The sequence below is a fragment of the Penicillium soppii genome, assembly GCF_028829465.1.
Source record: "Penicillium soppii strain IBT 18220 chromosome Unknown utg000006l, whole genome shotgun sequence".
In the NCBI taxonomy this organism is placed as follows: Eukaryota; Fungi; Ascomycota; class Eurotiomycetes; order Eurotiales; family Aspergillaceae; genus Penicillium; species Penicillium soppii.
In genome coordinates this window covers 1,615,479-1,632,622 of record NW_026643236.1, presented here as the reverse complement: position 1 = coordinate 1,632,622, position 17,144 = coordinate 1,615,479, and the positions used below count along the sequence as shown (strand labels likewise).

General features: G+C 46.0%; 5 protein-coding genes across 5 annotated transcripts; 3 read left to right on the top strand and 2 right to left on the bottom strand.

The window, feature by feature from the left end:
• Positions 1-949: 949 nt before the first annotated feature.
• N7529_007960 (uncharacterized protein) lies at positions 950-1,828 on the top strand (the record flags this gene model as incomplete). The annotated part of the gene is made up of 3 exons (XM_057243487.1): positions 950-994; positions 1,087-1,170; positions 1,226-1,828. The coding sequence occupies 3 exons, from the start codon at positions 950-952 to the stop codon at positions 1,826-1,828; spliced, it is 732 nt and encodes a 243-aa protein (XP_057095025.1).
• A 2,297-nt stretch (positions 1,829-4,125) lies between these two features.
• Positions 4,126-7,561, bottom strand: N7529_007959 (Pfs, NB-ARC and TPR domain protein; the record flags this gene model as incomplete). Its single annotated transcript, XM_057243486.1, has 3 exons — positions 4,126-5,810; positions 5,862-6,497; positions 6,577-7,561. The coding sequence occupies 3 exons, from the start codon at positions 7,559-7,561 to the stop codon at positions 4,126-4,128; spliced, it is 3,306 nt and encodes a 1,101-aa protein (XP_057095024.1).
• A 2,490-nt stretch (positions 7,562-10,051) lies between these two features.
• N7529_007958 (uncharacterized protein) lies at positions 10,052-10,465 on the top strand (the record flags this gene model as incomplete). The annotated part of the gene is made up of 2 exons (XM_057243485.1): positions 10,052-10,102; positions 10,154-10,465. The coding sequence occupies 2 exons, from the start codon at positions 10,052-10,054 to the stop codon at positions 10,463-10,465; spliced, it is 363 nt and encodes a 120-aa protein (XP_057095023.1).
• A 753-nt stretch (positions 10,466-11,218) lies between these two features.
• On the top strand, positions 11,219-12,940 carry N7529_007957 (uncharacterized protein; the record flags this gene model as incomplete). Its single annotated transcript, XM_057243484.1, has 1 exon — positions 11,219-12,940. The coding sequence occupies one exon, from the start codon at positions 11,219-11,221 to the stop codon at positions 12,938-12,940; it is 1,722 nt and encodes a 573-aa protein (XP_057095022.1).
• Positions 12,941-14,341: 1,401 nt separating this feature from the next.
• On the bottom strand, positions 14,342-16,984 carry N7529_007956 (uncharacterized protein; the record flags this gene model as incomplete). The annotated part of the gene is made up of 7 exons (XM_057243483.1): positions 14,342-14,962; positions 15,009-15,081; positions 15,135-15,321; positions 15,372-16,209; positions 16,258-16,376; positions 16,429-16,532; positions 16,593-16,984. The coding sequence occupies 7 exons, from the start codon at positions 16,982-16,984 to the stop codon at positions 14,342-14,344; spliced, it is 2,334 nt and encodes a 777-aa protein (XP_057095021.1).
• Between the last annotated feature and the right edge of the window lie 160 nt (positions 16,985-17,144).

Sequence of the window (17,144 nt, the reverse complement as noted above, 5' to 3'; positions counted from 1 at the left end):
CAACCGGTAGATCTCACAGCTCAGAGTTCCTTCACGTCCAATGGTTCCTTGCACATTTCAAAATCTATAAAAAACCCCTAGCTCCGCCGCTAGATTCGGATCCCCAAAGCCTTAAGTACTGCTGCTCCGACTCATGTAGGCGCGCTGTTGCCCGTGCGAGAGAATCTTCTAGGGAGCTGAAGATATCAAACACGCTTTCTTGGAATTGGAAGAGTATCTGTTGGGTCTCTTTGTGCCACTGAAGCTCGGCTCTGAGATAGCTCATCTGATACGCAGTTTCTTCGAGCTGGGACTTCAAATCTGGAGATTGTCGCTTTGAATGCTGCAACCGGGACTGTAGTCTCTCTAGGTTGGATGATGTGCCTCCTAGGCATAAGATTTGATGGTCCGTAGGAGTAATTTCCTCGGATATGGGTTCAAGCCGTTGACCAACATATCGACTCATTGTAATGTGTAGAATATGCAATCAAAACTAAAGACGAGAGGCTTCGACCTTAGCTTGGCATGGAAACAACTTGTAGAGAAAAAAGGAGGCTTACAGCGCCCTTTTCTAGAAGCATGCAGATCTTATCCGCGATGCGCTCTATCACCCCATGACGTAAGCAGAGGTGAGACTGATCAGGGCGATATAACGCCACTTACAACACAAAAACTGAGACTTGTGTATTTTCTAGAGTATAGACATTAATACTCGAGCATGTCATCTAATGAGATGGGAGTGTTGGATGAAGGATCTATAGGTGATACCGGAAAAGAAGGACTACCCGACGATTTCTGTGATGAGGATGGGCGGCCATAACTCTGACCGTTTTGCAGGCAGCATATCGTTCGTTGTCGTATCGATACGTGTAGCTATCTCGGACCAACTCTGGCCCGTGAGAATGTCTCCACAACTCGGCGTGAATCTTTCCGCGACACCGAAAATGACTCGCGACACTAAAAACAACTTATGACACCAGCCAAATCCTGCGACACTGAATCCAGTCCTAAGTTAGTAGGTTCTGGCAGCCCACGGTTACCTTTGTTGTATCACCTCCTAAAGAGTTTAACAACCGATAAAAGAGGCGACTTTTCAGGTCTTCGTAGGCTAAACTAATTGTTCAAGATATGTCTTCCGGAACCCAATATCAAAATCTAGAGGTAGCGCCGTCATCTGCTACTATTCGTCGAGTAAAGCCTACATTCAATCCACAATACGCAATACATATGCTGATTCATTAATTAGGACCACATCGACACCGCAACATATAACCACGACGTCTTCCTCTTGGTAGAGAAGCTTTTGCGACAAGAACAACAGTCCAAGCTTTACCAAGAACGCTTAGAACTCAGAATCAATAGCGATTCTGTGGCGTATCAAAAATTACACCTCTATTGTGAAAGGTCGATTTCTGGGATGCAGCATCAAAAATCGCAGCTTGAGGTTTCATTGCGCCATGCGACGGAAACTTGTCAAGCATTATCTCAAAGTCTCCACTTGGAAAGGGACAAAGTGCGGGAGCTCGAGTCTCGTCTCAATGAGGTATACCCAAATATTGATTCATGGTTACATCGATTGAATCAAGAAAAGCAAAATTCCCGATCTGCCGATGACAAGGAAACAATGGATCGTCTTTTGCTGGAAAATCACCGTCAGCGAGAGTCGATCAATTGTCTTCAGTCTATCCTCCATGCTCGGGAACAGACTGTGCAAGATCTTCAGTCTACTTTAGACCAGTTGTCTCAACGACTCCCCAAAGAAAATGGGGGGTTATTTAGGTCCTCTGTTCGCTCGTCAGAAGAACCGAATGTCAAAATCATCACGAATACACCTTCGACCAAGAGCTGAGATATTAGATAGGATAGTTTGCGTGCTGCGCGAGGTTCTTCAATATTATTTCCTCCAAGTTCACATAATAATGTTATTTTTTCCGTTCTAGTCGTCTATATAGGATGGTTGGAAAAATAATGGACGGGCGTGTCAACCCAAACGAGTCTGCATCTGTGGAAATTGGCGCAGCGTTGGGGAAGTGCTAATGCACGAGATCTTGAATCAAGTAATGGTAGACATTCCTTGTTCCCCAAAACTCAAATTTGAGCCACATGGGGTTTATGGAGATCACTACCTAAAGGGGGCCCGGAAGCTACCGGCCCATTCCAAACCTTTCATTACACTGACGACCTGCCTCCAAACCGTTTAATGGCATGATAAATGACAAATCAAAGAACTAATCTCATATTTTCTTCTTTATATTTCGCCATCCCGGAATCTCGGCCCATTTCATATTGGAGCCCCATTTCCTATTGGAGCCCCATTGCGCTAAACATCTTAATCACCAAATGGGGCGTAAATTTCCGTTCACATTGGATATTATATGGGCCGTCTATTCCCTGGTAAACGGGACACGGTCTATTAGGCAGCCACGATAACCGATAATAAAATCTATCCCAACCATCAAGGCTGTTGTGGCCGATAAGTAGCTAGAGCTCACATCTACAACCAAAGCTAATTATCAATTCTGCCAGGATTCTGAGACAGTGTCGCAGTCGCGGTGGCCAACATGGGATCGCAATAACAAGGATCGGTGACCAATGAGCGCAGAAGAGCTGTATGCATTATATAATTCTAGCAGCACTGTTTTTGTTATCCCTGCGCCGAGTAAGTGGATAGAATTTCTTATCCTTACAGAGCTAGGGCGTCAATTTGGAATTTTTGCAATGGGACTCAGCAATGAAACAAATTTTATATAGCATTGTACAACTCCTGTCAGCCCATATGGTTTCTTATTTTGTCCATTCCCACTCAAACAGATAACTTCCAAAAAAATGCATTTCGGTCGTTGCAGTTTACTCTGTGGTGCTACTACGATAGCTGGAAGACAGTGTGCCGGTTCATTTTCACCAAAGTTTCAAGACCACAGGCACACAGCCAGCCTCCGGGCACAGGTATATATGAAATCATGAACATGTAACTGAATGTAACTGATAATTCTAACATAATCATATAAGGATGAAGACATGGCGACATTTTGTGCCACCTTTTCGGAAGCCAATCAGGCTCCAGACGGCAGTGTCTCTATGGATGTAGTGATACTCACTATCGTTTTCATCCCTGCTGAATCGATACTAGCCAATATTCAAAGAAAGTAAATGCTATGGCTGTATTACGGATTCCATAGGGCTAATGAAGTATACATTAGCACTGCAGCGCTTGATGCGTATCTATCGGAATACCTCGACTGCTTCTATGGAAAGGAGACTCTTTCAGCAATTTCTACCTTAACGCCGAAGGATATCAATTGGAACAAAGATCAAATTTACAACAGGGTAACAGAGATTCTACCTGAATCTTTTGTCCCAATTACAATTGACGGCAGTATTACGGCAAAGCCAGTGTGGCCGCCGGTACAAGTCACTGCAACTACTGGTATTCTAAAGGCCACAAATGCAGCTACTCCAACCAAACATCCTTGGGCACTGGATAGCGCCACAGCCTTCATGGTGGCAGGGTCAATCGTGTTGGCTTTGGTGCTGGGCTGTGTTGGCTGGAGTATACCAGGGCTCCCTTCTTTCTAGTTCGACCGAAGGCCTATTAATTCCAAATTTATGCCCAAGAGATTAGATATTCGAGCTTCTTGCTTTTCAATTTATGACCTTTTGATCCTTTGATACTTAAATAAAGAGATCCAAAGACCAAATGGCTACAGTGCCGACCGCTATCGCCTTCCATATCGAACAACACATAGAAGCTCTTTTGAACCCTAATCACATGATATGCTAATCCATATTTGGTTAAGTTATGTTTCAATATCTGTTTCAAGTGTGAATCGTATGACTCGGATCAAGTAAATTACCAACTTGGGTATCTGTACATTTAGTAGTACAGATCTAAAACATACCAGGACAACCATTGAACAGGTATCATCTACCGCACGGGACTCTGAGTAAATTAATCGTATCTTTCATGCATCGTCCGTCCACAGGATAGATAGATTCAGGCTTCGGTTATACCAATGATTTCACCGTAGCCTTCTCCACGTTGACGCTGTGATATTACGATCCTATTTAAGTCATACAGAAGATAAACTGCAGTGATGTAGCCATTTTTCCGAATTCCATTACAGGCATGCAATTCTTGTAGTCTTATTATTTAAACAATCTAGCGAATTTCTTAATAGCCCGCCGTGCCGTACTAGCATTGAGATGTGCGACCTTCTCATTGTTTGGCAGTGCTCGCTGGTACATCTCCTCTGCCTCTTTTAGCTTCCCTTGATCAGAGTAGAGATTGCTAAGGTTGTTGACTGTATTTAGAGTGGACGTATGATCTGGGCCGAGGGCCTTGTCATAGCCTGCTAGTGCTCGCTGGTACATCTCCTCTGCCTCTTTCAGCTTCCCTTGATCTCTGTAGAGAATGCCAAGACAGTGGACTGTATTTAGAGTGGACGTATGATCTGGGCCGAGGGCCTTGTCATAGCCTGCCAGTGCTCGCTGGTACATCTCCTCTGCCTCTTTCAGCTTGCCTTGATCAAAGTAGAGAATGCCAAGGTTGTTGACTGTATCTAGAGTGAATGTATGATCTGGGCCGAGGGCCTTCTCCTTGCCTGCCAGTGCTCGCTGATACATCTCCTCTGCCTCTTTCAGCTTGCCTTGATCAAAGTAGAGAATGCCAAGGTTGTTGACTGTAGCTAGAGTGAATGTATGATCTGGGCCGAGGGCCTTGTCATAGCCTGCCAATGCTCGCTGATACATCTCCTCTGCCTCTTTCAGCTTCCCTTGATTTTTGTAGAGATTGCCAAGGTTGTTGACTGTATCTAGAGTGAATGTATGATCTGGGCCGAGGGCCTTGTCATAGCCTGCCAATGCTCGCTGATACATCTCCTCTGCCTCTTTCAGCTTCCCTTGATTTTTGTAGAGATTGCCAAGGTTGTTGACTGTATCTAGAGTGGATGTATGATCTGGGCCGAGGGCCTTGTCATAGCCTGCCAGTGCTCGCTGGTACATCTCCTCTGCCTCTTTCAGCTTCCCTTGATCAGAGTAGAGAATGCCAAGACAGTGGACTGAATCTAGGGTGGACGTATGATCTGGGCCGAGGGCCTTGTCATAGCCTGCCAGTGCTCGCTGGTACATGTCCTCTGCCTCTTTCAGCTTCCCTTGATCTCTGTAGAGATTGCCAAGTCCATGAAATCCTCCCAAAATGGAAAGTTTGTCGGCAGAGTATTGTCTATTGCGCACGGCAATCGCGTGTGGAATAAGCCGTCGCTCTAGCCTCGTATAATCACGTTCACTTGCAGTAGGAACCGAGTATCCAACACATACGAGTGCTAGTTCATTAAGCTGGAGGGAATCCACACTTTTATCCGTGCTGGCTATGTGGATGCACCAATCCTGTACTACAGGATGCATCGCATAGCTTCCTTTTTGTTGCTTTGTGTAAACAAGAGAGAATTCTATCAAGGGCCTCACGCAATCTCTGAACCCAAGTTCACTTGAGATGGCTCTTTCGAGCCAATCTGGAACTTCGGAGCTATTAGATGCATTTCCTAATAACTCGAACCAAATATCACGATTATCGAAGCAGGCAAGTAACAATAGAAGGTCTGCTGCCCTTGGGTCACGCCTCTGGATTTCACGATATGAGATCATCCATGTTTGTAGCATATTGCCTTGCTGGTACTGACGTCCAGGATTTGATTGCCGCTGTAGCTTAGACCAAGCTTCTTGGTAGTACTGCAAGTACTTAGTGATGCTGGTTCCAGTTTCCCGCATAAAAGCCCCGGCGATAACGATGGCCAAAGGTAGTCCATCTAGACGATTGGCAAGAGTAAGGAGATCTGTATATATTAGTATTATCTGTAACGTCTTTTTTGGAAGTGCTTTAGTACCTGGATTGACATCAAATTTGCTGGTGGTGTTCCTTGCTGATAGACCACTGCTTTGTCGGAGTAATTCAATTGAGTTATGAGAGTCAAGCCTGTGAACTGGGAAAGACTTCCCTAGCTCACTCAGCGTTTGAAGTCGAGAAGTGATAAGGATAGAGCCATGGTCTGCTTTGGGGAAAAATTCCGCAATATCATATCCCTTATCAGCAGCGCTATTAAAAGGGGAGTATCGATCGATGTTGTCAAAAATGATCAGCCAGCGCGAGTTGCCCTCCAATGCTAGCCACCGTAGCATATGTCTGGCTCGTTGCTCTACCTCTCCTTCATTAGTCGCCTCGCTATCCCAACCCTGTCCTGGTAGTCGGTTTAAGGCAAAGCTTAACGATTGTAAGAGCGTATCTCGATCCTTGCCACTAAGCCAGAAGATAGCCGTAAAATCACTTTTATGATCTCGCGCGAAGCGAATCGCTAGCTGTGTTTTTCCCATCCCACCAAGCCCATGAAGGATTGCAACTTTCCGCGATGTCGAATTTGTTGGTTGGAGATACTGCCATAGATTATCTAGCTCGTTTTGTCGCCCAATAAATTCCTCAATCACAGGAACTGCGGTAAGGTCTAGGGGGATGTTGAAGCGGTGGACTACACACGGAAAGCTTGATTTAGTCATCAGGTTTAATCAGATAAGGAATGCCACGAATTTAGATTTAGAAACTCTTACCAGAGTCTGCTAGAGTATCTCGTGCTGTTGGAGTAGTCTCAATCTGGTCGATTGGAACTATTAAAACAAGCTCCTTAGCATAGGCTGCTGCCACTGCTGCCGCATATCCTTGCCATTCCTTATTTTTATGTGAGTCAGCATAGTCGCAAATGCCCCGGATCACTAAGCAAGGAAAGTCATTCATAAGTCCGGCCGCTTCCATTTCCACACAGAGGACCCCTAGTTCCTGAGCTAGCTGATCTCTCTGTTTGCCATCTTTCACTACTTGATTTCCAGATGCAATCAGTCCATAGTGAATTACCGGTTCTTCATGATCCCGAGAAGGCCGTAGAGTCAGTTTTGACTTATCACAATCGACGCACGTGGCTGATGCTCTATGGTCATATTCAGTTTGGTATAAAAAGTCGCTCTTGGTCGGTCGTGCAAAATTCGCAGCCGTCCGCGATTTCATTTTGGCTTGGACGTCGGATATGAATTCAAAGACTCGACTGTCTTCGGTGAAGTGGTGGGCTTGGAGTGTAGCGAGGGCAGTTAGCAGGACCTTAGGTGGCCGGTTCAGCATCCCTGTTCGTTGGAATTGACCGCCACTTAACGCTTTGCCGAGATCGTATTGAATCACGCCTCCAGATGTGTCCGCTGGCTGGCTCACCACAATGTCGCCTAGTCGAATATCTGCGTTGCTGCTTGGTACCCCTCCACCGATACCGACCATTAGACCGAACCGGATAGAGTGGAAAGTCGAGAGCAACTGCATCGCTACTGTAGCAGCTGATACGTTCCCATAAGCACCGCTTGGTAAACAGGCAATAACGATGTTGTGATCCCCGATATTTCCCAGAATGTACGTATTTTGGTCTGTCGGCGGCCGTGGTAGACTCGGGTGTTTGGAGTCTAACATCAGCTTTGCGGCTGCCATCTCCAAGGGTAAGGCGCATATCCATCCGACCGTGTAATCGCCATGGGATAGAGAGGCCCTGGCTGCCATGATGAGAAAAAAGAACGTTTAGGTTTGAAGATCGAATAGCCTATGAATTTCTCTGAACATGAGACAAACAGATTCATTATACAGCCAAAGTTTGGGGAATGAAATCTAGAGTTCAGGAGTGGAGAGCGGGGTTAAAAAGTGAGGCGAAGTCAAAATATTCTCACAACCAATCATTTTGTGTAGTGGAGAGTGGAACTGTTGACAGGTTGCGCTTTCAAGGGCTGCCATGTTTGCTCAATTTGCATCGAACTTCCAGTCTAGGCGTCAAATTGTAGACTTGTATCTTCTATACTGGTATCTTAAACTTCTGGTATTGATTACCTTGTTCACTACAAAACGAATGATTTACGCGCTATTCTTGTTTGGATTAGCGTATCATGTGATTAGGGTTTGAAAGACGATCTCTCTGTTCCTGACATGGAAGGCGAACGCGGTCGCTACTGTATCATTCGTCTGGGTTTCTCTATTGGAACTTTTTTCTCTCTTTTTGTGAATAGGAAAGATGTACCTCGTTTCCTTTTATGTTATGAAGAAACCCCCAGACAACTGTAAAAGAAAACATGGTGGCACATAAATACAGGGTTATTTAATTCGCAAGTTTAATTTCAGGCATGAGATATGACCACGAGCAGGAAATAGAACCCTTCATTTTCCATTGATCGTCAGACTTGAGAAGAAAATGCCTCAAATGGTTAAGACCTAGCTCTGTGATCATGAAATATATGAGTTCTTCCTGTAAGCGAGGCTACGGTACACAGGCACTTTTTGCTCGGCACTGTGTCGAAAATAGTTGGTTCGAGGTATCCGGAACAGTGTCGCAACATTTGCTGTGATTAGAATAGCAGTTATTGCCATAAAACCACAGCTACACAGAACGCATGACGAGGGGAATTGGAAGTATATAATCGAATGCTTATCTCACTCCGAGGAGGAAAAACCTTCTTTGCACTCTTAGATCAGTTCAACCAAGACTCTCCTAGATTTGAAGCACAATGGGATTTTTGGCAGATCTACCCTTCGAGTTATTGAGATTGATTGTTGTCGACCTCGATCATGACTCCATGAAATCGTTTTCCCTCGTCAATAAAATTTGCAGATCGGTCAGCACCCCGGACATTTTTCGCACCTTCAAAGTCGAGTTCTCAGAGCAAGGCATGAAGAGGTTCGAGAGGCTAGCAATTTCCTCTTTGGCGCAGTATGTGAGAGTGCTTCATTATGATGCATTAGAGTTGGTCGACCCATGTATGTGATTACCCAGCTCTTTATTCGGCTCTTTACTTATTTTTCCAGTGATCCAGCATTGGGACTATTTTTCTGCCTGCATCTACACTCCACAGGAGTATGCTAGAGATCAAAAAGATTTCCATTGGGCACTTCAAGGAAAGCAGTTTTCCTACAACGCGATATTTGCCTATTTCAAAAGACTTGCTATAGCTCAGAATATGCTTTTGAAAGAGCGGATGGATATCCATATATTTACGGGCTCACTTCGGCATCTCTTTAACCTGAGTACTGTTAAGCTCTCTTTTCATGGAGCCAAAGAGGATCAGCTTCTTTGGTTCGCTCATCGCATATTTCTTAGTTCTGGTGAGAACTCACTTCTTGTTCACCTTGAGGCGATACTTAGGGGGGTGGTTGCAGCCCAGGATACCGGACTAGCCTTGAAACGTTTCGAAATTGATGGAATGCATTCCAAGCTTACCACCAAGGACAACAATATCCTGGAAGTTGCAAAGGCTGCTTTGGCAAAAGTTGAGAGCTTGAAGCTTATAGATAGCCCTAGGTTTCTGGAATTTCTCTCCTCTGTCCCTTTACCTTCTTTGAGGCGTCTCGAACTGGAGCAATGTTGGTCTGTAGGCCTGGGTATAAAATCTTTCTTGCAACCCCGAGATGGGAGAGTACTGCATGCATTTTTCAAAGAAAAGAATCAGGTTTATCATGAAACATGGAATCCAGATGGTCACTCAGACCTCCAATTGTTGTTAGAAGCCTCTTTCTGCTCTAGGAACATTGACCTACGAGAATGCCTTTTACTTATAAGAGATGATATATGATTGTCCAGATTTGACCATCATTTCCAGTCCAGGACGAACTACAAAAAGCAGATTTCTAAATGACATAAGACTGCGGCACCTGAAACGGGTCGCACGCAGAGTAGCAATACATAAAGCAGTCGAGCATCTGTATTGTTGACGTTTGATTTCTAAGTAAGATGGACGAACAAATCCAGCTGTCAGGTAATAAGAAGCGGGCTTCTTGGCGATCAACTTGCCGAGCGCGACTCTCTCAGCATATATGTAAGGTCCATATCCTTCTTGAAATGATGTGTATTAATATTTCTGACCAGTCGAGAGAGTTGGAATTAAAGTAGATCCTTCTGAGGTGCGATTGAAGACAGAGGACGAATGTCTCTATGCATGGCAGATAGAAGATCCATCCCTCGAGCATCTTTTTCAGAAGCATATGAGTAAACACTCGATAGGCGCCTACATGCTGCTTTACCGCGAAGTGGGCCAGAAATTTTTTGCAGTCCCTGCAAAGGTAAATCGAGTGGCCCTCGAGGATGAATCATTAAGCTCATTGACTTTATAGTGCAAAGACAAACAAGCGGAGTTTGATATTGTTGCTCAAATGCAAGCCGAAAACGAGAGTCTCGCAGAGAAACTGAAGATAGTCCAAGATAAAGCATTTCACTACAAGGAGGTTGCGACACAAGCGGAAGCTGAGATTAAAGACCAAAAATCAATCATCCGGGAAGCACAAATGACCATTCATATTCACCAACAGGACATTTCGAACTGGATGGCCGTTGCCGAGTGGTATCAGATGAAATGTTTCCAATGCTCAAATGTATTGGGACAAATGATGGCATTCTTACAAGACACTACATCTAATGATGGGTGACGAGCGGTGCTCCTTAAGCTTCTTGGGCCTTCGTACTTCTTTTGTCTTACACTTTTACAGTTCTATCTTAAATCCAAGCGTTACCATCTTCAGGTATGATACAGTATTGCAGTGGATTTGCCCAGAGTTGAGAACGAGGAACTTAAATGAGAGTACTCAGATATGTTAATGTAGAACGATTCGCACCTAAAAAGCTCTTGTTCTACTGTAATTGGTTTATATGGGAGTTTTCACAAAAAGTACCGCGTTCCACGTTCTCACAAGCTTCCTAGGATAATCCAGCCCGTACGCCAAAAGCCGGGCCAGAATGGACCAGGATAGAGCTATATTCCATTTGCTTGCTCTTTTGGCCTGTAGCCTTTTTTTGGGTCTGCAGCACTGTTTTGGGTCTGCAGCACTGTTTTGGGTCTGCAGCACTGTTTTGGGTCTGCAGCACTGTTTTGGGTCTGCAGCACTGTTTTGGGTCTGCAGCACTGTTTTGGGCCTGCAGCATTGTTTTTGGCCTGCAGCATTGTTTTGGGCCTGCAGCACTGTTTTGGGCCTGCAGCACTGTTTTGGGCCTGCAGCACTGTTTTTGGCCTGCAGCATTGTTTTAGGCCTGCAGCAATGTACTTGGAATCCGCAACCTTGACTCAAGTGCACGGGCTCTTATACCCACTGCCGCGCATCTAAAATTGTATCAAATGATTCTTCTTCCTCTGAAAACATAACACTAAAGATTTCAATAAACTTCAATAGAATTTGTGTTTGGCTATGGCTCGAAAGTCGAAAAAGAGGGCCCAGAGAAATGCCCGTGATATGCAAACACCCGCACCCACGGAAGGGGGCTCCGACTCCGAATCCCAACAAGCTGAATCCTCGAGAACGCAAGAATTGAGGCAAAAGGCTCGTCGAGATAGAGAAGGCAAAACGCCTGAACGAAATGTGATATTTGCTAGAAGTCCAACTCGTCAAGGCGACTTTGCCCCAAATGCGAGTGACCATGAATCAAACGACGGAACGGATAGCGAATTCGGCGATGCTTCTGAACAAGATGCTCCGATTGAACAAGAACCAGAACCACTTAGACGCTGGGTCAAGGATATTATTCGAAGAGAGACATCGAAACATTCAGTAACAATGGTCGAGGAGTTCTTCACAAGCGACGAGCCGAAGTACGAAGAATGTCGTCATTTCTTTAAGGTTCTTAACCAAGAAATTCGAATAGCCAATGAAAAGCATCATGTCGACAAGGATACGGGTACCATTCCCGAGAAAGGCTACAATGCCCTATGCAGGCCCTGGCGGCAAGCAGCAAGAACGGCAGAAGCAAACGGCTCCCCGGAGGAGTTTTGGTCGGCTTTCAATAAGACTCGTGATCTTCTGACCCTCTTTAATAAACGACATTATCTTCCTAAGCACTGGAATATCAGTCCGATATGGGCCGAGCAAATAATTGGGACACCAAATCCCAGAATTGAGCAAGACGACAGCTCCACTTCTGGCAGGGATGAGCTCTCAGCCAATGAAGAGTCCGGTGCTGAACAAGACAGTGATGTCGATCACGATGAGCTCACAGGCCTTGATGCCTTAGAAGCGAGAACCATGAAACAGCAACGCCAATTGAGCTCGGCTAAAGTGCTGTTCTGGTGGCCCAAAGGTACCGGATCCCAGACCTTCGTGCGGTACGGAAGCCGCTCCACGCCGATCTATCGGATTCGAGCTGGGTCACACGAGAGCTACAACCCAAGTCAAGTAGAACGTGTTTTGACGACTAAGACTCGCGGCACTGCTAAAGAGATCGGGACTAGGGATGGGCATCCTGAAGAGTTCTGGAAATACAAACGAAAAGACGTAGAGGACATTATTGGCATCGGTTGGAAGATCGAACAGGATGATGAGCAGGGGCTAGATCCTCTCAACTTGCTCCAGCCCGCGAAAGGCATGATCTATCCGCAAACTCGGATTCTTGTCAAATGGAAAGATGGTATTTTTACTCTGGAAGGACGATCTTTCATCCGTCGCATCACAGCCGGCTCAGCCTTAGACGGCGATAGAGTGATTTATCAAAAGGCCGAAGAGCTTGAGACTAACTATCGCAAAAAGCATGGGTGGAATGATATCAAAGATGATGATTATGATGATGAAGATAGCGACAGTGAAAGCGACGGCTCAATTGAGCAAGACAGTGGTCGTAACAGAAGGCATCGTGGCAAGACTGCTCGTCACTCAAACCCACGCAGACCGAAGACGAGAAGCCCCATCAAGAGCGAATATAGTGATGAGAGTGAAGCCTCTACTCAGCCAACGCACAGCCGCTATAGAAGATACCGCAGCGAGCCAAAAAATCAGAAACCAGCCCATAAAAAAGCAAAAGCGGCTAGGATAGAAGAGCTCGAACGGGAGATTCAGAAGTTACGCAACTCGACCTCACCTCAAGGACGCGAAGGGCGGCGGAGAGCTCGAGGCAGAGGCGATCGGGGGCGCACAGCATGATCATCATTTACCTTTTAGTACTGTTATGAGCCGGTCTCAAACAGCCCGGCAATTTGTTTGTTCGGTGATTTTGCTTTTCTTTGTTACATCAAGGGGTTTTAAACCTCAAACTCGTTCACTTCAATGAGCTAGCCTTACGTTATCTATTGCTTTTGTTTTTGTTTATAGTTCATCCATTTTAGCTTACAGACTGCCAGATTCAAGCTATTTCCTCAATGATCGTATTTCCTTACCATTCTCCTCCTTAAGCAGATATACTTCAATATGGATTGCTGTCAGCCAACTTATGATCGTTGAACCCAATTCTGTCGCTGAAAAAGATCGGGATGGACTGGGAAAAGAGCGAGAGAAAATTGTGAGCAAGATCCAGTGGTATCAATCATAGGGTGAAAAGGTCCTGAAAGGGGGTGCGGGCGCATGTTTTGGACGAATCTCAGCATCTGACCTATAATGGGATAGCTCAGAATGCACACCGTACAAGACGGCTTTCGAAGCATCAGCAAAATACCTCGACTTTCCAGATCTCGGAGCATGCTTTTATCTGCCAAGGCCGAGCTGCATCATCCTTTCCCCTTACTTTTCTCCCTATCGATGCTTACGAGTCATTCTTTATTATGTCTCAAAGCCAGCTTTCCGACTTTGCATCGTCACTTTATGGTGGATATTGAGGAGCAAGATGATCCAAGAACCACTACAGGATGACTTCCGTAGACTACTGAAAGGTCCCGCGAAACGCAGGTTTATCGGATCCTGCGCAAGGCTCAAGGATCTGCTGTGCCTGTCTTTTTGGGAAAAATTTGACTTAGCAAAGATCTATCTCCTGCATGGTGCTGGACAGGTCCGCCATATGCTCGTAATAGGCTGAGGCGGTAGGTGCACGGCCACGATGGAGCTGATGCAACGGCTCCGCCGCGAGATTCACGAATCATACAAGGAAATAAAAGCTCTCAGGATAGTACATGAAGACCTCAGGTGAGACAGTGTCCTTTGGAGTGAAGAGCTCGGGCGTGCTCTAATCATCGACTTTCACCGTTCTACTCTGAGATGCCGACCGACTAAGCAGCAACCGGGGGCCGTAAACGACGACTGTGTCGAGTGGAGGCAGGAGATTCAAAACGTCTTCGGGTTTCGTGATAAGGAAATCTATTTTCTACCTGTTAAATTAGAGATTTTATTCTTGCGACTCAAATTGCCATGGGCACCTATATTATCCGAGGCGAAGTGCGCTCCTTATTCATGTGCATTGACACCACCCGACTTATTATGTGAGCCGGACCCTCATTATAAGAGCATTGCAGACTGTCATTCAATTCTGATACCTAAAATTGTCGTGTATAAACCGAAAACATCGCGGTGAACCCTGACAGCAGAATTATCCGCTCAAGTTTGCCATGCGTGTCGTTAGATATACATCCCGTCAACAGGACCCTGCCTACCAAACTCCTTGCAAAATTTCTTGTTCGATTTCGCGGCCAATTTTAAGTACTTATAGCTGACTTGCGTTGTATCTGCCTCAGCGAGAGCGTGTGCAACTGCTGCGATATTTTTGATCTGATCGATGGCAGTCAGCAAGTGATATATACCCGATAGTACGGAATTCACCTCTCGTCCATTGAGAGCCAAAGATTCCAATCGCTGGAGGTCCTCCTCCTCAATCACGGCAGGACCTTTGAGTGTTCGGGCCTTGAACAAAAAGGTTCTCCAGAGGCCTCTGCGGAAGTCTTTTGTCAAATCTCCATACTCAATAGTCAAATGGATTCGGCTCAGAATTGCATCGTCAAACTCGATACCCCGGTTTGAAGTCAAGAAAAGCAGTCCCCGGTAATACTCTAGCTTGCGGAGAAAAACAGTGACCAGACGATTATGGCTATTATGGAGCTCGGTACGACTTGCCATGAACGCGTCGGCTTCATCCAAAAGAAGAATAGCGTTGAAATGCTTTGCGATTTTGAAAATGATTTCAAGTTGTGATTCAAGTGCGTGGGAGTCCCCATGATCGACAACAAGCTCACCTGCAGATATCTAAGAAAGTCAGCTAGGCCAATATGCCGCAATGAATTGTTGATACCGAGTAGAGAGGGAGTTTGAAATACTCCGAGATTGCCTCGACGGTAAAAGTCTTCCCGACGCCTGGCGGTCCACTGGCACGTGTCAGCTGAAGACTATACAGGGCAGATACAATTCACCGACATACTTCAGCAACATATTGAGCCCTTGACCTTTACCGTCAATCACGTCGTCAAACGGTACCGTCGGTATCAGACCTAGGCGGGTTTTTGCCAATGACAAGAGGAGTGTCTTGGTCTCGGAGGCTATTTGCAGGCAATCGAACGATTCAGGTGACCATACCACGTCTCTAAGAGCACTGACTGCGCACTCCACTGAAATCGCATTAGTTGGATATCAAACCATTGTCGATCGTGTCACATACAGAAAAGTTTTTCCTTGAAACTGAAACAGCAAACTGTTGGGCAGGCGACCAGTAAATCGGCCTCGCTCAGCTTTTGTGCGTCCACACTGTCTCCTCGCATTTTCTCCTTCTCTCGCTCACGGCCCTCTATGAGCATTGCACCAATGTCAAAGACTGCAGTTCCACCCTTATCCTTGACCCCAATATCGCGAACTGACGGTCGGGAGTAGTTTGGCAGCATTTTATGGAAAAATGCGGCGTCCACCCCTACTCGACTGTTGATGTTGACTTTGATAGCCTTTCCCTTGTTCGTAAAGAATGCGCTGCCTTCACAGTGCCGAACGTGTAAGCCGGCTAAATCCCGAAACTTTTGACCCCTCTCGATCAGGTCTTTTCGGATTTGCTCGTGATTTTGACAGTGATGGAGAGGGATGACCTCAAGAGTCTCGATCGGCTTTGACCCCCGAAACTTTGCAACACGCAGAAGGATTCCGGCCTCGCCGAACTTGATTCCGTCATAATCAAGGAATCGGCACTCGAGATTCCACCACGTCTCATCATTTTGTGTGACCTCTTCGCCCGCGTCAAATACGACACATCGCGGCTCTTTTGTGCCAATGCATGTGGTATAAACATGGCAACCAGGCTTGAAAAGCGCCCAAAGAAGGTCATATGTAATATGACCGTCCTGCAAGATTGATTCGAGACGCTGCAAAGTAGAAGCATATGCGTGCTTAAGGTGGTCGATGAGCAAGAGGAGATGTTCCGCTTGTGCCGACTCATGGTCCGAATTAATGTCCATGTCCTCCGCATATCCGTCGAGCTCTGGAAGGAAATGGAAAAGGACATTTCGCTCGATCTAAATCTACGTCAGCGTGCTCCTTGATGATAATACTATCTCAATTACCGATGGCTTGTCCTCCATCAGGCTAATGGCCTTGATGTTGTGCAGCACATCTCGCAGGATGTCGCATAGGCCGTCCGACTTGATGTCTATGAATGGCACTACCTCCTTGGACATCCGGTCTGATCATACTGTTAGTAGGTTTTCGGTCCGGCATGCAAAGGTGTCACGTACCAACACGTTCACGGACAACGAATGCATACTCAGCGTAGTCGTCCAGGTCGTTGCTAGTGTCTGTTGGCTCGGCAATCTTGTATTTGCAGGCTTCTTTGTCCCAGCTAGACCCGTGTCAGCTATTTCTGAAACAGTGGAAGGGGTGGTTGGCTGGTGGCTTATACGTTTCCATGACCGTTTTGTATTGGGATTTTGCCCATTTCTCAAACGACTTGAAATCATCCGGTGTGGTGATGATAGGACTTTCAAGATCATGTCCATCTGCCGCCTGGGCCTTCTCTGCCTGCTCCTTGCTTGAAAAGCAAGATTGAGCAGGCTTGCGGATGAGCTTCACCAGCAACTGCTTCAGTCGAACCATGTCGGGTGGGGACTGATCCTGGGAAATAGGAGTGTTTGGAGGTTCTTGGTCGGTAAGATCGAGCCGCGCATTCTCAAGAAAATCACCAAAGAGATGCATCAGATCCTTCAAGATGTCAGGAGGCATAGTCGACTCTTCCGTTGGGCTATCGGGTGGCGTCGAGCCTTCATGGCAGGAGGAGGAAGTCTTCAGTGCCATGTTTTGCAATTCGAACGACTGAGAAATATCGGTGCGATATGGGAAGCTGGTATGGAGTGACCGAAGAGACTGGAAGGCCAATAATGAAGAGAAAGGTCGATAAGAATCTGAAGGATTGCTCCTTCTTATTGTTCGTTTCTCCGGACTTCTGTATTTTTTC